Genomic DNA, 24,231 nt, shown 5'->3' with positions numbered 1-24,231 from the left:
ACATCAAAAATAAAACTGGGTACACTCCTACATGCTTATGGGAAGTAAAGCCCATTGACCTCCAGTAGGCTTCTGATTTACATCCTTAGGATCCCACTTCATAGGTACAGCCTAGTATTGTGTATTTTTTAAGCCAACCCCATTGAAATCAACTTCTCCTGACATCTGGACCACTTTCCCCATTGCCTGGATTATGGCAAGTAAGTCATATTGACAAATGGGAGAGCTTACCTGAAAGATGCATTTGTGATCATCTGCCTCTAACATGTAGAATGCTGGGAGGAAAGGGGCTTGCTTGGTTCTGGGGCCTACGAAAGGAGAGGAAACCCCAAACAATGCATGAGATCCAACAGGGCAGACACTATGCCACCACTGACAAATACAGTGAAAAACCCTTCAGTCTTCATTTCACCCACATGCAGAGCCTGTCTCAGGACCAGAGTGGGAGTCTTGTTAGAATAAAGTTATAAATTCAAGCAAAAAGGAAGCCAGTCCCTGGCCAGCTTAACCCTCTGAGGCCCAGAGTATAGCCAGCAAAGATAGCTACACTTCTTCAAGCAGGTCTGACCACATCCTTAGGCTGCAATAATTGAAACTAATATAGTACAAATGAAACAAGCAGGGCTTTGGATGCCTCTATTGGACCTGCTCTAATCGCCCCCAATAGTGGCTTTGTGCAAGAGAAAGTACTTCTACTAGTACAGGATGAGGCACTCCATTTCACCTCTCTCTCTGACATGTTCCATGTTGCTCCAGAGACGTTTGGAGGGAGGCACAGGGTGCTGCACTGATTTGGATAGGAGGGATCAGCAAACTTTAGGGGCCCTGCCTTAAGGAAGTTCTTCCACTAGCACATAACTACTACTGGATACAACTCACAGGCTGAAGTACTAACTACTACAGCTCAAGTTTAGGATGAAGCAGCACAGATTAGACCCAATTCAAAGATTAGGTATCTTGACACATCAGCCTAAACAACATAAAGTAGCTGAATATTAAGAATTAAGAACAAGCTAGAACTTGTTCTCAAGTTCTAAATGAGCAAACCTCGCATATTTCTTCTACCATCAGTTTGCATCTCTAGAGAAGCAAGTTGTTTAGGAGAAAACAGCATTCAAGTTTAAAATTAGTTGCTTAAAAGAACTGATAAACTTTATACTGATTCACCCACAACAGCCCTGGGAGTAAGTAAAAAAATGAAATGCATCCTACCTGCTCCATGTAGGTGAAATGAGAGGAATCGTGCTTCCTTCAGGCTTGAATATGGTTTTGTAAGCAAAACTGAGATAGCTTTTGACAGCAGAGTAACTTCAGAGGGATTGGAATGTTTTCTCCTTACGATGATTTCTCCTTGTGGTTAATTTTATTACTGGTGTGTCATAAGAGCTAACCAATAATTTATAGGAACATTTTGCTTGTCAAACAGTAGAAGAAAACAGATGTATTCGCTCAATACATTCATGATCACAGCAGAGGTAACTCATGCCTCAAATATAAAATAACAGCCTTGCTTGCCTTTTTAAAAAGCTGTTGCTATAAAAACAAATACTTCAGCACACTATTAGATTGAGAGCATGATGGTTTAACAAATGCAGAAAAGCCTGTGACATACAAACAGAGGAAAACATGTGGGATGGCGAAGTAGAAGAAAACTGGGAAAAGAAATGGAAAAGGTAATTGCATTTCAGTCATCTCTGCCCTGCTGAGTCATGGAGAAAGTACTCCATAAATATATCTATCCCAAATTATTATACAGACGCCTATTTATCAACCTTTAAAATGTGCCGGGGTCCATCAATTCATCTGATGATGCAGTGACAATCCAGTAAATTTTCAGAGTGGAAGGAGGTATTTACTATTATAGCAGTAGGAGTAGCGGAGCACAAACATTTCAAGCAAGATTTAGCATGAACAAATAACTCATTTTCCTGGAAACAGTATTATTGTGAGAGCTAAACAAATGTTCACAGAAGTATTTATTAGACATTTATTTTCAGCTGTCAGAAATTGAAGGGCCTAGTCAGTCTGGCACAATTAAAGAGCATGTGAAGCACGACACTCAATGTGGGAAAGCTGCTTTCTAAATTTGATAAATTCCAAATACTGTTAAAGTTAGTAGGATCTCTAAGCGTTTTTAATAATTATATCAATTTGTAATTAATTGTCATTCAGTTTCAGCTTATTGACTACATTTAAATTCACTTATTTACTTCAGCAGATTTTATTTTCATTTTTGCACAACTACAAAAAGTTGCAATGGCATCATGGCATGGCATGGCATGGCATGGCATGGCATGATGGAAAAGAAAAGGCACCTTTAGTGCTTGAGGCCCATGTCTAAACACAATGATGTTTTATGGCCTGTAGCTGTCCTGCCACAACCACTGGAAGGCCAAACCATCCTGAGTTTTTAGAAGATACTGCCAACATAGGTGAAGCCTTTTCTCTACTACCAAAGTACTCTTGGATTCAACGATATATAAGCAAGAGAGATTCTGGTGACATTTCCAAAACTAAAGTTGTTTACTATGGCACAATTTTTCATGGACTAGTCTACTACTACATAACATACATGAAATGTAATCCTCAGTTTCAGATAAATAGACATGACTGTAAGGAGGACAGAAGAACTATGTTTTGGGATCAGTGGGAAATAATATGCAGGAAGTGGAAAGGTAATGGGAAAGGGACCCCTGACCATTAGGTCCAGTTGTGACCGACTCTGGGGTTGTGGCGCTCATCTCGCTTTATTGGCTGAGGGAGCCGGCGTACAGCTTCCGGGTCATGTGGCCAGCATGACTAAGCCGCTTCTGGCGAACCAGAACAGCGCACGGAAACGCCGTTTATCTTCCCGCCGGAGCGGTACCTATTTATCTACTTGCACTTTGTGCTTTCGAACTGCTAGGTTGGCAGGAGCAGGGACCGAGCAACGGGAGCTCACCCCGTCAGGGGGGTTCGAACCGCCGACCTTCTGATCGGCAAGTCCTAGGCTCTGTGGTTTAACCCACAGCGCCACCTGCGTCCCTGCAGGAAGTGTAGAGAGCAATAATTCAGGTATTATTTGACATATTCAATTGTTATTCAATTTCCAATAATTCAATAAATGGTTTTAAACTGTTTTTAATATTGTGTTTTAATGTTGCAACCTGCCCTGGGTGAAGGGCAGGTAATCAATAATAATAGTAATAGCAGCTAATGTCTTAAAAATAAGCGCAATGTTCCTTGGTAACAGCAGTAATAGGTGGTAAAACAATCAGCTTGGCAATGCCGGGTTAACTTCTGTAGTGAGAAAGAAAAATGTGGTCTCTATTCACACACAAATGAACAGTTTACCTTCTTGATTAATTCTAATTCTGCTACAGCCCCCTTCTGAATTTTCTGGTTTACTTATGGCTTCCTTAAGATCAATGAAAGTGTATCCTAGTTCTCTATTTGTTTGTGAATATTGCCATCTTTTGTTAGATACAATTACCTTGTATTGAACTCTTTGTAAAACACAAATGATTATTGCTGTCATGTATTACAATGTTTTGCCCACTCTGACCATAATTAAGCAAAGAGATAAGCCAAACATAAATTTCATGAAGTAACTGTTTATAGAGAGATAAGAAGCCATGCACACTCATTTGCAACTATGAAACTGAACCATATGTATAAATAGGAATTTATGTACACAAATAATATAAACCTGTTATTTAAAATTGGGATTTTAAGAATGTAGCAATTCTAACAAAATGAAAAACAGCATTAAATTAGCTCTGCACACAAGCCAAACTTAAATGGCTAGAAATATATATGTGGTTCTTTGTACTATTACCTAACTAACCCTAATGAACTATTATTCTTTAAATTATACTGACCTCAGGAGGTGAAAAAGAGATCTGTTTGTATGCTCACACCCCAGATGTCAGTGAATATGTCATTTTTCTAAACATGAAAGTAAACTTGCTTCCACCTTTGATTACTGGGCTGATCCTACTAGAAAATCAATTATACAGTACTTCCAGACATTTTAAGATATATAGAAGACCTGAATAGTTTTGTTTGCATTTTTATTCCATGCTTATATTTCTGCCAATTTTAATTACAGGCCTAAACTGACAGCTTGCTTTTGGGGGGGGGGGGTAGCCCACAAACTATTTAAATTTGGCAGCTTGGATACAGAATAATCAGATTGCATATTTAACACAAATGAGGAATGGATTGGGAGATGCAAAATTAGTATTATTTGAGTACTTTAAAACAGAAAACATTTTAAGCTATTGGTTAGTAAGTTGAAATGAACAAAGGCAGTTTAAATGACTCTGAAAAACTAATTTGGGAGAAACCAAAGTAATTTATAGTATTTTCAAGGACCGGACTGGACCCAGCAGTCTTCATCAGAGACCCTTCTGTGTGTTCCTGAGGGAGATGCGGAAGGTGGCCACACAGGAATGGGCCTTTTCAGTGGTTTCACCCCGTCTGTGCAATGCTCTCACAAGGGGTAGTTGTCTGGCACCATCTTTTCAGGCTAAGACCTTGCTGTTTACCCTGGTTACTTAAAGCTGCTTTCTACAGTGGTGCTCATCTTTTAGTGGAGCAGTTAGGACTTGGTCCTTATTAAGATGTTGCTGAGTGAGCATTTTATACATTTTGTATTGTCATTCCCCCTCCCCCTATTTTTCTGGTTTCATACTGTTTTAATGTGCTCTATTTTATTCTGTCAAATCATTTTGAGACTTTTATTGTTGTTATCAGTTGCTTTATACAACAAGCCAAATCAGTTATTCCAGGAATGTGAAGTAATGACTAGAGAATCTACTTCTGATGACATTTAGAAATATATCTGGTTAAATATCAACAAATGCATGACGCTTCAAACCTTAATAAGATGTGGACAACCTGGTTCTTAATCTCTGTCAGATTATTTAGGATTTATAATACAAACAGATCTAATCACAGGAGCCAACTCCAAGGACCTGAGGTTCCTTTTGCCCCCCCCAGTAAAATATATGAGGAGCCTTGGGGCCCCCAAAGTTTATGGGCCTTGCCATTCAAATAGTGTGTGTGTGTGTGTGCCGCATCTTGTGATCAATTATGCAGGATGGAGATTACCTGCCCCCCCAAAAATATTTTATTCAAGTTGGCACCCCTAGATCTAATGGTTGGGAACGTGGAATGGACAGGGCTACGGCAAGTAATTACAAGGAAAATTTATGGAATATCCAAATTATTTTGGAATAGAGAAGTTTAGAGAAGAGATAGCCAACATGGCGCTCTCCAGTTGTTGAACTCCTACTCGCAACAGCCTTTGTTGGCACAGATACATTAAATTTTGGAATTTTACAATATTAAGCATGATTTCTTGGATTCTATGCAAGGGGGAAAGGTTTTAATGGATTTGAACAATAAGAAGGGGAAACAGCCCTTAATATTATCCCTTCCTGCTTTGCAGGCATTATAACTAAATAAATTTAACACAGAGAGATGTATTTTTCCTATGAAAAGTTCTTCTCATTGAGTTTTTCCATGTGTCTGAGTTCTGATGAGTTAATTTTATTTATCTATATATTTTTTATATATATTATACTTAATTTTTTAATAATACAAGTATTTTTATGTTATAAGAAAATTTCTTATGATTTTGCATATTGTAACTTTTGTAAAATAAATCTGAAGAGCAGTTTTTTTAAAAAAAACAAAACTGGCAACTTAGTCACCACTAATAAGATTTCACATTTTTAAGCTAGATAATTGTGCAAATAAAAAAATAGTAGGGAAATTCATGTACTTTCATGAATCTGGGATGCAGGACCACCTAAATTCTGGATCAAATTAGCACTAGAATTTAATTAAGGTTTGGGGTGTCAAAGCTGATTTCCTAGGACATGATAGCTAGACTCAAGTGTGCATTTAAGGTGTATGCCAGACCTTTAATCCTTTAATTAAGCCAAGTGTAAAAGCTAATTATTACAGGTAATTTCCTTCTGAGGCGTTTGCCTAGGGATGAACCATTTAAACGACACAAAGGAGGGAAAGGCTAATTACATTTGTACGTGTGGGTTTCCTCCCTCTCTCAACTGAGTTAGCTTAAAAGACAAGGCCAGTGTTTTAGGAGAGTTTAGAGTATAGAAGGGAAGTCAGGAGTTAGCAAGGACATAAGCTGGAGGAGGAGGAGGCAAAACATGGCGCCTGCTGTTCATTTGAGTGCAAGACTATAGAAGACGCAACAACCTTTTGGGGTGCCAATACTGTGAGCCCCTCCATCTAGGCTGCAGGTTTTTCATGTGCAAATACACCAAATATCATAAAGACACTAGTTTCCACTGTGCCTTATTGTCCCACAGGAAAAACAAACCCTGCGTTAAAGCGCACCTGCAACCCCCAGAATATCACAATGTTCGGAGTTAAGGGTGGCATGTAACAATATAGCATACAGTTGAACTTTTCTGTTATCCAGATACTGTAGTAGACACAAAATATTTGTTTGTGATAAAAAGGTATATTGGTGCCAAAGAGCCATAAAACATCCATAATAAGAATATAGACTAGATAGCTTTTAATGTATGAAGTGATTATATATATATATAGCCCTTTCTAAAGTGATAGAACAAATATTTATGCTTCAAGTAGGAGACAGCTAGAAAATGTCACATCTAAATAATAATTTTTCACTATTTCAAGTACTTTGAATGAATGAAAAAAACCTTTGAAAATTAGTGTTTTATTTAAGAAACCTAAGGTTATGAAGTTCAGCATATTGTATTCTTTGTTAGCAACCACTTCATAGGAGAAACAAAATAAATATGCATGGAGTGTGCCCTATATAACCAAGCATTCAACATTCCTAAGCAGTTTATCATCAGTTTCCTTTGCCTCTCCAAGTAGAACACCAAAGTTTTCCAACATTAACTATGAAAAAGATCATACTTTACTTACAGAATGAACTAAAAATAGACCAGCTTTTGGAAGGCGAGCTGCATTAAGCTTTCTATGCAGAAAGAAAAAATCTGATGAAGCAAGGTCTATGTCACAATTAGTATATTTGGTAACATGTAGCACTTTTAAAAAAACAACAGATCATTTAATTTCAATATATACACAAAAAACAAAAATGGGACCCGGAATCATCTACACACACCCCCCCAAAAAAAAATCTGGTGTCACACATAATTTGCTTATTTACCTGAGGCAAACAGACAAATAAGCATATGATTTGAAGTTTGTCAGACTAACTACAAATTTATACTACTTTAATTTAAAATACTAACAAAAGAAGTATCACCTCAATCCACTTCTTGGGACTTTCAACTGCTGAATATGTTTTCCCACACTCACTGACTATGCTATCATGGCTTTTAAAACAAAAGTTGCAAACCTCCATCAATAACTAGAACTTGGCCTGTTACATACGGAGACTCCAGAAGAAATGCAACAGCTTCGGCAACTTCTTGAGGCTCCCCAAATCGTCCAAGGGGAATAGTTTTCTTCAACTGCTCTTCTTTCAAATGTGTTGTCATATCCGTGTGAATAAAGCCTAACATTTGGGGGGAGGGGGAGAGAGAGAGAAAATATGTTTATGAACTAAGACCTAGTTAAATCCTGATAAAACTCCTATCATCACAACTATATAGTTTCCTGAGCTCAAGAGTCTGTCAAAATGCAAAGCATAGTTGCACAACTAAAAGCCATTTAAGGAAAGAAATATTTGTGTATTCAAACTTATCTAAAACTTCTTGAAACTGGAAACATCAGTCCAGAAACTGTGACAAATTTTACGCATCCAAATTCTTACATATATAGCCCCATTCTAACCATGTTTGTTTCACATTAAGTCCCACTACTGATTTCAATGAGATGTACCTCTAAAATTATATCCAACCAACTTAGCTATTGTTTAAAGCATGCTGGTGCATGCCAATTACCGCATTTTTCGTTCTATAGGGCGCACCGGACCATAGGGCGCACCTAGTTTTTTTGGGGGGGAAATAAAGCGCTCCCCGGGCTTCGGGCTGCTATCCGCAAGCCTTCGGAGCCCAGCGGGAACTCAGCGGATAGTGTTGAGTGATTTATTGCCCAGATAAGGCTGGCGTCCAGCCCGTTTCCAAAGCTGCGTCAGGCCTCGGCATTTTCAGTGAAAACCTGCATTCGCTTCATAGGACGCACACACATTTCTCCTTCATTTTTGGAGGGAAAAAAGTGCATCCTATAGAGCGAAAAATACGGTAACTCCTCCCATACGTCTGCTGCACTGCTAGGAGCTAAACCATGGTTTGGCTTAGCATTACATCAAAACCCAGGCCTATGGTTGGTTTTCCCCAAACCATCCATGGGCGGTAACCTGACAGCAAGCCTTCATACAGCTTGTGGTTTGTTTGGAAGGAAACAAACCCCAAGCCTGGGTTCAGCTGTAATGCTTAAGTCAAACCCTGGTTTAGTTCTTGGCAACAAACCGGCAACAAACCAGCAACAAGAGTGAGGGAGAAACAAAGTACATGCAGTTTTAGCACTGTGCACCTTTAAACTATATTTAAGTTTAACTGTGATTTTAAATGCTGTGCGAACCAAGCCAGTTTGAACTTATTTAAACTAAAGACTACACAAGGCCCGGTTCAGGAGCCACTTCTGTTCCCTATCTTATCACATATGGAGTTTGGATGGCTGCAGTAAGAATCTCAGTCTTGCATAGTCCACAGAATCTTTGGGAGTTCTCTTATTAAAACCAGGGTTTTACGTTACTGTGAAAAGCACATCCTGTGTTCAAATGACTGCATACTCGACCACTATAGACATGAACTTATACATTTAATGATGGACAGAAAACAAGTCCAAGATCTGTTTCCAACTTGCATCAAGTTAAGGTTTGGAGTGAAAGAGAAGGCAAGGTTCCATATTTAGGCTACTAGAGCCCATGCTTTCTACTACAGTCTCTGCAAGCTGACAGAAACATTTCAGTTATGGAAAGGTGCACTGCACTATAAAATAAGTACTGTACAAAGCAATTCCTACACAGATAGCCTTAGCAGGATAAAATCACAGAACATCAGAATTGAATAAAATGAAGAGAGACAGTGCATTTGAAATGCCTTGGGTTGAGGTTGGAGGTTAAATTCTCACATCCAGGGACTTTACTTAGTGTGCTGCTAGAGGCTTGCTGAGATGTCAAAAGGTGTTAATGTTCAAAACGAAATCTTGCTGTGGTTAGTAGGGACACACTCAAACTGAGTTGTTCAAGGTAAACTACAGGAGTTAATGCAAGAACTCCACCTGCTGCACGTGTACATACATAAAAGTATTAAGGCTGTATTTTGCCAAGCAGATAATGATTCATCTGTTCAGTCGTGCAGTCACCACACAGTTATGTTTTAGGAAATTTTTAGAAATGTTTTTACTAAAGCAAAACAGTTTGAAAACTGTATCTGCATGAATCAGGAGAGGCTGTGCAGCCCCTGGGCTATTGCTTGGGATGAGGGAAAACAAGCTGAGCTTGAAACCTGACAAGACGGAGGCACTATGAGTAAGTAGTTTCCATGTCCAAGGACCTGGTCAATTGCCTACCCTGGATGTGGTTACACTCCCCCTGGAAGAGCAGGTTTACAGTTTAGGGGTGCTTCTAGATCCAGCCCTGTAACTGGAGACTTGGGTAGCCTCAGTGGCTCAAAATGCCTTTTACCAATTCCACTTGATTAGTCGGCTTCAGCCACTCCTGGACCAGAAAAGCCTGGCCAAAGTAGCTCATGCCTTGGCTACTTCATGACTAGATTGCTGCAATGCACTCTATGAAGGGCTTCCCTGTTACCTGATCTGGAAACTTCAGTTAGTCCAGAACGCTACAACACAACTGCTGACAGGAGGACATAGCAGCATAGAACACCTATGCTCAGAGAACTGCACTGGCTGCTGATTTGCTACTGGGCCAAGTTAAAGGTGTTACTATTAGTATATAAATCTCTTAACAGCTTGGCACCAGTTTACCTATGAGATTGTCTTACCCCATATATCCTCATTCAAGTGTTACTCAACTCAAAATTTTAGTGCGGCAGCACCTACACTTTGGAACTCCCTGCCTATTGATATCATGCAGGCAACCTCACTGTACTCTTTTTGGCAGTTGCTAAAAACATTCTTATTTAGACAAGCCTATCTAGATGTTTTATTATTATTTCTTCGCAGCTTTTCACTCACATGAGTCACAAAGCAGCTTACACACTATAAATAACAACATCACAATCACAACATAAACCGTATAAAATAATTAACAAATCATCAGTAAAACTTCCACTGTCCATAGAACACTAATAACAAAACAACTTTTAAAAATCGTCTAAACAGCACAACCACAAAAGAAGTCATTTTATAAAACTCACAAGGCATTGCAGTAATCATAATCCTAACAATACTAGCAACATTAACAACTTAACAATCAAAAACAAACGAAGCACTGCTGGATTCACACACACACACACTCTCTCTCTCTCTCTCCATCCCTATGATTCACGGTCTTCCACCCAGTTCATGACAAGACACACACACATAATGCCTGTGGCAGCAGCACCATTCTGAAGGCCCCTAGGGATCCAAGGGCTGGAGGGTGGAGCTGGCAGGGCTGGCAGGTGGAAAACTCCCACTGGAGTCCAACAACATCTGGAGGGTCAAAGGTTCTCCACCGTTGCTTTACCTGTTAAGTATGTAACTGATGCAATTATCGGACTGATATCAATATTGTGAATTAAATTCAGTATAAAAGGACCTAAAAGCATCTGATCTTACGTACTGATTCACAAGTGACAGTTGGTGAACTAAAAACTAACCTGGAGCAACCATGTTGACTCGAATGTTCTTTCTTGCTATTTCTTTAGCAAGAGAGCGTGAAAATCCAACTAATCCTGCTTTGCTGGCACTATATACGCTCTGACCAGAATTGCCCTTCAGCCCAATGATACTTCCTAAAATAAACCAAAGGGAAAGACAGGCAAAGCCAAAGTTTAGAAACTTTAGTCAGGACTGGGCGTTTTTAATAGTAGCTGTATTGATCTTTAACTTTTAATTAAATATTTTTAATGCCTTATCTTTTTTGCCTAATGTACATGAAGGCCTTATGCTGAAAAGCAAGCATGCACTTAATGCATTATTACAGATACTGTTACAGTCCCAGCCATATGAAAATACAAGTGAGAACCCAAACCCTTGCAATAGGGCAAAGGCAGAAGGTCAGAAGTAGTAGCAGGTAATAAGCTGGTTGATTTCTTCCCACACCTCAGCAAGCCCCACTGTCCCCTCAGACAGTGAGTGTACAGTACTCTCAGGTGCCAGAGAATTCACAAAAGTCTACAACTAGAACAAATATGATTATTATTACCTATTTAGGAAGTGGTTAAAGAGGAAAGATGGTGTCAGTTAACCCTGACATTTCCCTGTATTACCTCACATGGTTTTATACTTATCTGTTTCTTGTATGCAAAATAACATGAACCTGGCATCAAGTCAATCTATTTTAAAAAAAAACAAAAACAAAACCCTGAGTGGCTCAAATATTTCTCCTACTTTTAACTCGTCCTGCTACTCTGTGTTTTAAAACAATCTACATGCAGAGATTTTTCATTTTATCAACATTTCTAAAAATACAGTCACTTCCAGTATGTTTCCCAAGGCCTGTTGTGAAGCCATTAGGCATTATCTATGGAGCTCTTTGGTTCTAGAAAAGAGGATAGCTCTTTCAGACATAAATATAAATCACAGAATTTCTCCTAAAAATATTTGCTTATTTATTTAATGTTATTTGTAACCCACCTTCTACACTACTGCCAAAGCTGCTTACAACAAAAAGCTAAGAATAAAATATAGCTATATCAACAAGCATACTAGATTATAGGAACTGGGTCAAGGGAGGACCAGGCATTCCCTATCCCTGATCTAGGATGTCCAGTGGGCACCCATGAATTCCAAATTGCATTTATGGGCACAACTCCAGAGAGGTCTGTTGTCCGGCAGGCAAGCAGGTAGAACAGATTTCCCCTCTTGTTTTCCCTAACTGCAGACACCACATCCCACTGCTTCACAAGCAGCTTTTAATTTTTTTACAAAGTCATGCTATGAATATCTACTCAGAATTAAGCCTCATTGAGTTCAATAGGACATATTCCCAGGTAGGGGTGTGTGTTTGTGTGTGTGTGTGTGTGTGTGTGAGACACTGCAGCCTCAGAGAAGCTGGAAAACACTTTTTGAGAGAACAGTGGGAGTGAACATGCAGTTCTATAAAATGAGAAAAAGGCTTACTGTATGAGCATCTTACACAAGCAGAATACATTTGGCTTTTGTTACACTCTGATTGCACAACGCTTTTGGCTGAGGTGTAAAAGCAGCAGGCAAAAGGCACATTTGACTCCAATCCAATGTCCCCAAAAGTGCTGTGGTTAATTTTGGTAAGAACTTCAACTGCATGCGTTTATACAGGAGAACTTGTAACATACCATACATTGATTTTTGAAAGGTAGTATCAATTGAAAATAATCATATTTGTTTAGGCAGACACACCTACGTTAACAATAGCTCCACCTTGCTGCTGAATCATACCCTTCACAGCAGCTTTGCATGTCAACATTGTCCCCAAAAGATTGGTCTGAAGCTGGGATAACATATCATCAGCCTTGGTTCGCAACAACAAGCCATCCCTAATATTAAAAAAATGACAGTGGAGAATAGAAATACTATTGTTTAGACTCATGAAAGAAACAGGCCAATATAGTCAAGCATAATTAATTACAATACACTGAAAAAATTAACAATTTCAGCCACTTTGCTAATAATAATAATAATATATTGTTTTAAACTAGAAAAACACTGAAGTGCAAAACTAAATGAGTTCATTATGAAGTTGAGTACCCTATGTTGTTTTATTAAGGACTAATAATGTCAATTGGCAACCTTTGTCTTATTAGTAGGGATACTCCAGAATGTTTTATCTATGCACCTTTGCCCACTAGAAGTCACCCTGTAATTGTAGTGAATTATAACAATCCCTAAAGGCTTACCCAGAATACTGATTATGCTATTGTTTAAACAAGATGAAGGTAGATAAAGAGCCCCTCCAAAATCAGCTTTTGATCAGTATAAAGGCTGCAGCAAATTTAACAGTCCTTTTAGGATAATGATATTTTAATTCAACTACCTTAAATCAAAGAATATCGAATCAATCTAATGAAATTTGTTCTGCATACTTTTAAATACAAATTAAATCTTTGATTTTAAACTCTAAAACAAAATAAACCACACCATTTTATACCTGTATATTTATTTATGTTAGATATTTTCAAAAGTGTACCTTTGATAGAAGCTTAAATTGGAAACTAACCTGTTGATACCTGCAGCATTAACCAGATAGTTTATTTGACCTAAACTTGTCTCCATTTCTTTAAACACATTTTGGATGTCTTCTTCTTTGGAAACATCGCATCTAAATGCTAGATGACCTGCTGTGTTGGCACAAAGTCCACAATAAGATACAAACTTTCTCAAAACATTCAGAGACTGCAAGTATCATAAATACAGACAGAGAGCTGTTAGCTAGCATGTGGATCCTAGAAAATAATATACTAATTATATGATTGGAAACGAAGTCTGATACTGACAGAGTACACATTTTTACATTACAAAGAACCAACAATTCCCCATGTCACTCATCAACTATTAACCAGACCCTTATCTTATACTATAGAGTAGTACCTCGGGTTAAGTACTTAATTCGTTCCAGAGGTCCGTTCTTAACCTGAAACTGTTCTTAACCTGAAGCACCACTTTAGCTAATGGGGTTTCCTGCTGCCGCCATGCCGCTGGAGCACAATTTCTGTTCTCATCCTGAAGCAAAGTTCTTAACCCGAGGTACTATTTCTGGGTTAGTGGAGTCTGTAACCTGAAGTGTACGTAACCTGAAGTGTATGTAACCCGAGGTACCACTGTATTATGTAGGGGTTGTACTATCAGATCTGCAAGATTCAAATTCAGTGTAAAATAATCATGCTACTTTATTTAACACACATGTATTACTTTAATAGTTCAGCACATTTTGCAAAAACACTAAGGTATACATACCTCCCAAGTTCTTTGCAGTAGTTTGAGCTCTATCCAGATTTCTGGCAATAATGGCCAGGCAATATCCTTTCTGTGCTAGCAGTTGGGCAACAGCATGGCCAATTCCCCGAGATCCTCCAAAAATGGCACAGACCCTTGACATCTTCAATGAACAGTTAACAAAATATTGATAGTACAGACGGACAAAATGTGTGTTGGCATTACATTTATTATACTGGCATGAAAAGATGGAAGGGTCATAAATTGTACAGAATGTTTACATGCTACAGGGGGTATTGCAATTATTTTTTATTATTGCTTTTATTATCTTTTAGCCAGTACTATCACAGGGGTGGCCAAATTTATACACCCTACAGATGTTGTGGCCTACAATTCCCACCATCCCCGACCACTGACCATTGAGTTGCAGTCTAACATCTGGAGGGCTGTACATTCCAAAGCCTGTTAGAGTCTGTATCTTCTGGAAGGCAAATTGGCTATTACTCTTGCACTATCAGCTGCCAGCGACGTCACCCTTTTCTTCCAAGTATTAAAACAGGGACTGGTGAACTCCCACAGAAATGTGACTTGACCCATTATAACCTTACCTAAGTCTGGCCCAACATACTGCTTCATTTGCACCCTGGCTTGCATGTGCTGCCATCATACTTCATATTCTATTTTCATAGCGATAAATTAAAGTACCCTGTTTTCAGACCTTATTAGTATTTAAGAAGCGTTGGTGTGCATCTTTTCCCAATTTCAGATTTCTGGGTGTTCTGGAAATACTTCAATGATTCTGACACATCTGTCAGACAGACCTAAGGATCTTTATGTATATAGCAGATAGATAGATGATAGATATTCTATCTATCTATCTATACACGCACAGTGCACCTATGTACAAGCAACGTATTAAAGGAAGCATAAGAGGCTAACAAGACAGACAAGCTTTGCCACAGAAGCAAATCATTCCATTCATGCCCACCTGCCTGTGTCACTCAAAAACGTTTTTGCTTACATAATTACAAAACTAGTGCCAGGTGTGTGGTTAACACTGCCCTGCACTCCTCTCAAACTCTTAAAGCGCTTGAAGTTCAAATCAGCAAGCCACTTAAAGGAGACTACTTTATAACCATATTGACATAGCCTCCCTTAGTGTAAACATAGTGTAACCACAACTCATACACTAGTCCTGAAATGGATATGAAGTGCAATTGCTTTGAAGTGATAAATGCTGCCTGAGACGTGTATGATACGGTCTAGTTCTATGGCATTGCTGCATACTCTTAGCCTTTTGCATTTCTTTTGTGAAGTGCCTGTACAAATAGGAAATGGAAAATCAATGAGAATATTTAAACACCCAACTATGCCTGTGTTTTGTGCTAGAGTAAAATCTGATTTTCAGCTGCGCAGTAACTTCTTTGTTCACTTAATTTTTCAAAGTTTCTAAACCAAACATATCAGTCACATGAAAAATTGTCTAAAGAAATAACAAAGGGTTAGCATAAAGATCAGACAACACATATCAGTTTGAGGCTGGGGAGGTGGGTGCTAAATCAAAGTTATACAAATCCATGTGGAATGTCTACTAAATCACCACTAGCTACATAATCTGTTTAGTATTTTAACTTTTGTATATTTTAAAATACTACTGTGATTTTTTAAAATTTTCTTGTTTTATCTTTGTGCTTTTTTTATTACAATCAAGCAGTGTAAAGTTTTATGGACTACATAAACATTCTTTGGTGCCACTACATAGAGCAGCATAATTGTAAAAAGGGCAGAGGGAGGTGTGTCTATCTAAACATATATAGCTATTGCTTTCGCAAATATTCAGGTTCTAACCACTGTCAAAAACTAAAGAAGAAAAATTTAAATCAATGGCTTTATTTTTGCCAAGCAGGTAACAAGCCCTAGTTAATATGAAAATAAATTAAACCAAACTTAATGTATTTAAAGGGAGAAAAAGTAATAAACAGTGAAAGTCTCCACTGAAGCAGGTGCCATGGTTAAAACCTACTTTAAAATCACTGTTTTGCTGCTTATTGCAAAATGTGGAAACTGCCCTTTCCCTTCAACCCAGGTAAGCGTTCATAACAGCATTTCTTTCCCAATGGCGAGGAGCAGAGGTTGTATGGGAGAGTTGCTGAGCTACCATCCTATGTACTTCTGTGGAATGAATCCCCATTAAACACAATGAGATTTACTTCTGAGCAGACCTGTGAAAGACTGCACCTTTCCTCGGAGTTTTAAGTTCTCGACTTTTCAATGGGGGCTCAGTCTCGAGTAAGAAGACCTTCTCCCGCAGCAAATAATTGCAATTTTGAGGAGGAAATGCGAGGCCCACTTAAGCCCCACCGAAGTCGATGGGAAATAAGAGCCACGAACCAAGTCTTTTCCCAACAGCTTCACACAAGATGTGAAATAGACGCCCCAAAAGACATGGCTTTGTCCCAAGCACTTCTCCTCACACCCCAAAGTTGCCACAGTTCCCCGCCTTCCTCTGGCAGCTGTGCCTTGGACAGCAATTGCAAGCTGCAGCTAACAGTCATACATATCCACATTATATAAATTAAATAAATTATAACAATAATTTATAGAAAAACGCTTCCCCATGGGCTTTCCCTGGAGGGGTGGAGTGGGGTAACCTTCTCCCCAAGCGTTAAGGAGCGTCCTCCCAACTGCCACGCAAAGCGGCGGCGGCGACTTTCCTGCCTTGTTCCTTAGAAGCAAAGTGCGGATCCGCCACACGACGACGCCCTCTGCACGCGCTTATAGCGAACAGATGCGCATGCGCCTAAAGCAATTAAAAGGGCCGGAGCCGCCGCGGCTGCGTCGCCTAGAGCAACGGCCGCTTGGGAAAGGTTAACGCCACAAGCGCGCCGCGAGGGGGCAGCAGCACCGAACAAAATCCAGCGGAATCCTGGAAGCGAGGGTTACCGAAAGCGGCAGCGGGGGAAAAAAACCCTGGCCTGCCCGACTGTGTGAAGGGATTTACTCGGTGTCTAAGCTGGGCTATGCCTGGGATGCGAACCTTCCCGCCTTTCCTTACCTTGTCGCAGAGCTCGGGCGGACGGAGGCCTACCCGTCAGGCGTCTGCACTTTCAAATGTGAACTACCGTTCCCAGCATGCACCGCGCTTCATGATCCTTAGGGGTCCGAATACGTCGTAGAGGGGTAGTCTGGGGGTTGTAGTTCGTTCTCTCGCAGTGCGTGCTGGGATGTTTCTCAGGGCCGAAGTCGACGGCTGCAGACTCTGGTTAGGCTATTGGCAGCCGCTGTGTCCTTGGAAACAGGCGCGTTAGCCACTAGGCGCTGCAGCCGCGGCTTGTCCTGCTTTCTTCGCCCCAGGAGGCATCATTTCCCGTGTGCTCCTACTATCGTGGCGCCCGCTTCCCTTCCACTGCCCGAAAGTGGCGCATATACAGTACTGTGTTGCAAAGTGCAATACGTAAATACATCTGCGTGGACTCTTGGACAGAGGCGATTTCAGTTATGCACCTCCCCCACCCAAAAAAAAAAAACAACAACCAAGGAAATAAGTAAACTATACAACCTTTAGAAGACATCTAATAGGGAAATTTGTTAATGTTTAATGTTTTGTCCTGTTTTTGTTTATGTTGGAAACCGTCCAGAGTGGCTGGAGCAACGCAGTCAGATGGACGGGATATAAATATCGTCATGGAACGGACGGTCCCTATTTTCATCATATCCCCACTTAGACATGAAGCTGCTTTGGTCACCATTTTATGATTATAAATCAAATTAAAAAGTACTTTAACCTGCCTGAAGGACAGGGTAAAGAAGATCTAACAGAATCCTCTTTGGGATATTTCCATTTCCATTATCATTTGTTCTCCAAAAAACTGTCCGTCCTCCCGCAAAGATGGCTCACAACATGCTCAAACTTAAGTCAACACGCAAATGATTTCACACAAACAAGCCAACCACTGTAAACAGTCAATTCTAGCTGCAGACGCTTCAAACTTGATCGTCCCCCCCCCCAAATTTATCTTTAAAGAGCTGGTGGTGTTTCTTTTATTAGCACGGCAGTGACATGGAAGAAAGCACACCTGTGAAATTTCCTCCTGTCACAAAGCTCTTTTAAAAATGAGTTCATGGGTAGATTGGTGTGCTGGCCACTTGTGACCCATATGATCTTGGATGATCCACTCACTGGTAAGTATTGGTTCAGTCTCCAGGTAGGGCTGTGAGAGACCCCTGTCTAAAACACCTTAAAAGTGTAGTCCAGCAGCAAAAACCACACTGAACTAGATGGAGCAATTGTCTGACTTGGTATAAGGCAGCTTCCTGTGTTCATCCACATGGAGGCACAGCAACAATCATACCAAAGCTGAATCTAAATATTGCCGATTTTATAAATTTGACAGCGATTGGAGCAATTCAGATGTTTAAAGGACTGTCACTAGGTGTCAGAATAATGTGTCAAACATTGATTTTGTTCCAAGAATCATGCATTCCTGTGATCTGATAAGTAGCCCGCCAGTAACTGCCAACTTCAGTGGGGCTTTTTGCCGCCAGAGCACTTAAACAATTTGGCTGTAAGAAGAAACTTTCATTCAAGCGAAAGAAGCAGAAGCAAGATGACTTCAAGGAACAGACTCAATCCCTGCTGGGAAAGGATATGGCTAATTTGCTAATGCTTGTGGGCAATAATAATAGACCCCAGGATATTTGCTAGACAGCAGGCAAAAAGTTAAGCAAAATGACTTAATTGCAGTTTAATTGTGCTCTTGTCATGTCCTTGGGAGCCTTGCATGGAAAACTGAGGAACCTGTTAAGATATTCATGAAACAATGGGAAATATTGGAACAAGAAGGAGAGAAATTGAAATTGCAGAGTTTTGAGAAACTAAAAGATAAAGTGCGAGACTGGCTTCATTATTATCAAATAAGAGAGGCCTATAATTTGGACAAAAAAATTGGCTTCCAGGTGGAAAAATCAAAATTGGAAACAGAACTGTTAGATCCCAAAACTAAGATACTTTCAAGAATGTATAACTTGCTGTTAAAATGGAATACGCAGGATGAAACGGTTAAATCTGCAATGATTAAATGGGCACAAGATATTGGTCATAACATTATGTTTGCTGATTGGGAACAGTTGTGGACCACCGGTATGAAATTTACGGCATGTAATGCCTTAAGAGAGAATATTATGAAAATGATATATAGGTGGTACATGACACCAGTCAAGCTTGCAAAAATATATCATTTGCCTGATAATAAATGTTGGAAATGTAAAGAAAATGAAGGTACATTCTTTCACCTTTGGTGGACATGCCCAAAGATTAAGGCTTTCTGGGAGATGATCTATAATGAAATGAAAAAGGTATTTAAATATACCTTCCTGAAGAAACCAGAGGCCTTTCTCCTGGGCATAGTCGGCCAATTGGTGCCAAAGAAGGACAGAACTTTCTTTATGTACGCAACAACAGCAGCAAGAATACTGATTGCAAAGTATTGGAAGACACAAGATTTACCCACCCTGGAAGAGTGGCAGATGAAGGTGATGGACTATATGGAACTGGCGGAAATGACTGGCAGAATCCGAGACCAGGGAGAAGAGTTGGTGGAAGAAGATTGGAAGAAATTTAAAGACTATCTACAGAAATATTGTAAAATTAATGAATGTTAAAATGATGATTGGATTGAATAGGGGGTATTAGCAACAAAGTTAATAAGAATATGCAAAAATGAATTGATAATGGATGAAAATATAGAGTTATAATATGTTAAGATATAGAGTTAAGATAAATGAAAGAGGGTAAGGATTTGCTGATTTGATTATCTAAATGGGAATACAAAAAGGGGAGGTGTGAGGAGGTCAAGGAAACAAGTTAATGAGCATAAAGTTATAAAAAATGGATTTGTTTTTAATTCTCTTTTACCTATTCATTTTTTATATATTGTATTTTTATTTGTATTTCTTCTTTTTATGTATTTTTTTAGGTTTTCTTTTTTTTGTTGTTCTTTTCATATGTTCTTTTTTGTATTTTGTAAACTGATGTTTTTGTAAAATTCCAATAAAATATTATATGAAAAAAAATATATTCATGAAACAATGTTTCCTGTATGAACCGAATGATTACACAGTAAAAGATGTTACCTTATTTCTTAAAGAAGTGCTAATTGAGAAAAAAGAAAAGGGATAGTGGAGGCTAGAATGCAGCTTTAATAATATGTTATTTTGCAGCTTTTCACAATACAGTAGATATAACTTTGCACAATCCAAAACCAATTTACCAGACAAAAATTATTGTTCCAATGTTTAATACCACAAAGCACCCCAGTCATGTCAGTTTTGATTAATATGTTCTGTACAATAGGTGCAATCCAGAGAAAGTTTGCAGCATGTAGCAACCTAATCCTGAACCTCTTACTTTAAAGTAAGTCCCACTGGTGGGATTTTATTACAGATACAACAAATACACAAAACTCCCTCTTAATATGTGTTCACTTATTGTTCTTACCTTAAACTGGGGTGGGGTGGGGTCAGAGGGATAAGATTCAAAGCTATTACTTTCTAATGCAAATTGCAATTTTGGGACAAAACAAATGCAGCCAAATCACAAACCTATCTTCATGTAATGTGAAAGTTCTGAATGGCTCTCAGTATGGAATTTGGCACATTTCAAATTCCACCCTAAAATCCAGCCTGATCCAGTAATTTTTATGCTTGGAAGTGGTGAAATGGTACAGTCTGACTAGCTGTTATTGTAATGGAACAAAAGCAGCAATCACACATGGTTTTGTCCTGCTATGCTGGTATACAAGGAGGGGGGGATTAAGGATACACTTTCAGTCTTCACGTGGCATTTTTCTACTTTCAGTGATTTAATAACATCCCAAGCCCTCTGTCTGAACACAGCTGCCATCGCAGGGTATCACAGTTTGGCTTGCACATTTGTTCTTCGATCCAGCAGAGACTGGGAACATCAAGAACACAGTTCATAGGAGAAAATGCCTTGTGCTATTGATGTTGCTCCTGGGACAGGCAAGAACAGTGTTTATGAACAGCAGAGGGAGCCATGGGTAGCCTCTCTTATCGCACTGCGGGACAATTCATACGGAGTTTTAGAATTACTACAAAACGTTTGAGACCTCCAACGCTGTTTATTCACTCAGCTCTCCGTGTAGATTTTTTTCATGCACTAGAAGAACATTTTAATCTTGCCCAACCACCCAGTAATAAAGAAGAGTGTGCAGAGCATAACCTTTTGCAAGTGCCAAGTTCAAGTACAGGAAATAGCTGGGAGCAGGCTGTTGAATCCTGGAGGTGGTGTGGCGCTGGTGGAGGCGCATGTGTGCATCCTACATTATTTGCCACTTCAGCTCACCTGTGTATCTTTCTTGGACCTGTGCATACTGTATGTTTGGACCTCCAGCCCTTCAGCAATCACGGCTGCAAAATCCCTTGCTTGCATTAGCATGGGCTGGATCTCTGCAAACAGCAAAGTGCCTCTAATATATATGCAGAGTACATTTCCTTCTCTACTGAATATAACCAAGCCTAGTGCCCTCCTGTTTGATTAAAGACAAGTAGCCCTGTCTTATGATTCTCTGTGGAGTGCTATATACAGTGGTACCTTGGGTTACATACGCTTCAGGTTACAGACGCTTCAGGTTATAGACTCTGCTAACCCAGAAATAGTACCTCGGGTTAAGAACTTTGTTTCAGGATGAGAACAGAAATTGTGCTCCGGCGGTGTGGCGGCAGCAGGAGGCCCCATTAGCTAAAGTGGTGCTTCAGGTTAAGAACAGTTTCAGGTTAAGAACAGACCTCCAGAACGAATTAAGTACATAACCCAAGGTACCACTGTACCTTCCTTTGCCCAAATCCGAAGGGACACTGAGGAGCAGGCTTGGCATCAGCACCAGGCACACACAGGCAGTTGCCAGGATTTGCATGCAGTGGCAGGGCCCACTGTGTCTGAGCCTGTGGTCCTGTAGACATCAGGTGACCACCAGTGGCAGACTTTGGTCAGCAGCACCCAATGCAAGGCCAAAATTTGCCCGGTCTCTCCTTCCATTCTGCTCAATTCACTACGTTACAGTTGTGAAGGTAAAGGTAAAGGACCCCTGGACGGTTAAGTCCAGGCAAAGGCGACTATGGGGTTGCAGCGCTCATCTCGCTTTCAGGCCGAGGGAGCCAGCGTTTGTCCACAGACAGCTTTTCTGGGTCATGTGGCCAGCATGACTAAACCACTTCTGGCATAATGGAACACCGTGATGGAAACCAGAGCGCACGGAAACACCATTTACCTTCCCACCACAGCGGTACCTATTTATCTACTTGCACTGGCGAACTGCATTCAGCACTCAGGTTCCACATCCCTGCTTTAGACACTTGGACAGTCAACAAGTGAGATGTACTTAAAGATATGAAGCTGCCTTTAGGCTGCAATCCTACATAAATTCTACCTAGGAGCAAATACTACTTAGATCAGTTTTCTTTTGAGTAGACATGCATAGGATTGCAGAGTTACAGCCATATGAAAAGCAAATCCAAGCAATGGAATCCATCTACAAATCTAAACTAAATTCCACCTTACCCTCTGCCTTATTATGTCACATCTTAGGCTTAGGCGGGCATCAGATCTTCGCATATTCCAAAGAACTCACAGCAGTGGTGTTATTTATGTGCCCTGTGTTCCAGCCTACAGGAGATTTACACCTTCTAATACAGACACATATCCCTAATCTACTAGCAAAGCTGATTACTGAAACCAGAATTGGCATGATTTAACCTTCCCCCTCACTACTGAGCTCCATAGCGCAGTTAATTGTATAGTACATTTTCCCTTCCCTAGAGATTATTGTGAGAGGATAATATCGCACAGTACAATTGTACATGCATGTTTACTTGGGAGTAGGCCCCAGCTGAGTCCAATGATAGTTACTCGTAAGTATGCCTGCATAGGATCACAGACTATGAAATATAAAAAGGAGCTTTATTTCACTGAATTCACTTCGCCTATAATTTGGTTAAAATCCAAAAAAGGTAGTGAAGCATTTGAAGCTTATATGGTGCATCATAAAATCCATTAAACGAGAGTGTAAGCCTTCCCTATGGCAGTTAACATTAATCTCACTGTAGCTCTTATGTTTCAAACCAGGCACTTCAGGTTGTAAGGCTGCGCACACATCTTATCTTTTGTCCATATCCATTAAAAAACCCATCCTAACCTGATCATTAGTAAATGTTGTTATTATTCTTCCAGTTGCTCTCCCCCCCACCCCGTGAGTGTACTATTTGACAGGTATGTAGATATTAGGACATCTATTTTCTCTTTCAAAGATAATGACACAAGAGGTCCCATTCACAATATCTTCCAAACCATAATTCAAAGGGTTCCCAAACTGCAGAAAGCATTTGACCCAGCCCAGAAACTGCTGCAAATTTGACACTGTCCATTGCTTTTTTGAGCTGCAATCCTATACAAGTTTATTTGGGAGGAAGCTCCGTGGAACCTCCTTCCGAGTAACAATTTTGTACAGCTTTATACTCTTAGGGAAATAATCCTAAACTACCATCTGGGATTGACAGTGCTGAACAAAGTGGCAGAGCCAATCTCAGCGGCAGAGCCACACAGTACATCTGAAGCCTTGCCACTCACCCTGGCCAGAGTAGAAGAAAAGAGGCTAATTTTGCTTCACTTGTGGCTGATCCAGTTGGCACAGCAGAAGGGTTTAAGTCTGGAATGCTGGTAGTTACTAGACCAATTTAGGATCTAGATCTCAGACCCTCTGCACCCCAGAAACACCCTGTGCTGGCTATTGCTAGGAAGAATACCACCAGCAGTGGCTTCTGCACACCTGCATGTACATTGGGTGCCATGGAGACCTTTATGTTGACAGAGGGCCCCCACTAGCAGAGCAATCACCACATCCAATCCTCCCCCCCCCCCCGAAAAAGCTGGAGTTTTTGTTTTGCTAGGTTTTATTCCGTATAGTTAACACACGCTGAAATCCTATGAATCAGAGGTAAATCCCATTGAATTACGTACAGCTTACTCCCAAAATAAGTAGATTTGCTGCGGCCTGGTTCATAGAACACATTAAACCATGGCATAATGAGATGTGCAAACTGGTCCAATGTTTCAGTACATAAGTAATGCCCATAATAAATACCATTAAAAATTAAGCCTAAGAAGATTGG

General features: G+C 39.9%; 1 protein-coding gene across 16 annotated transcripts in view; it reads right to left on the bottom strand.

Moving 5' to 3' along the window:
* The window catches only part of CBR4 (carbonyl reductase 4), a 29,332-nt gene extending 5,527 nt beyond the window's left edge, over positions 1-23,805 (bottom strand). For 2 of the 16 annotated variants that reach the window (XM_083631366.1, XM_083631368.1), the window contains exons 1-9: positions 14,464-14,950; positions 14,068-14,209; positions 13,331-13,451; positions 12,514-12,650; positions 10,791-10,925; positions 7,358-7,516; positions 6,919-6,989; positions 1,213-3,975; positions 232-308 (exon numbers count right to left, since the gene is read on the bottom strand). In XM_083631366.1, the coding sequence (XP_083487492.1) occupies positions 3,928-3,975; positions 6,919-6,989; positions 7,358-7,516; positions 10,791-10,925; positions 12,514-12,650; positions 13,331-13,451; positions 14,068-14,209; positions 14,464-14,484 (834 nt within the window). In that variant the 5' untranslated portion in view covers positions 14,485-14,950 and the 3' untranslated portion in view covers positions 232-308; positions 1,213-3,927. The other 14 variants (XM_083631362.1, XM_083631363.1, XM_083631373.1 and 11 more) reach the window with 11 other exon arrangements.
* Positions 23,806-24,231: the final 426 nt, after the last annotated feature.

This window comes from Podarcis filfolensis (genome assembly GCF_964270895.1).
Source record: "Podarcis filfolensis genome assembly, chromosome: 9".
Taxonomy (NCBI): domain Eukaryota; kingdom Metazoa; phylum Chordata; class Lepidosauria; order Squamata; family Lacertidae; genus Podarcis; species Podarcis filfolensis.
The sequence above is the reverse complement of the archived record's forward strand: the minus strand, read 5'-3'. Positions and strand labels throughout refer to the sequence as shown.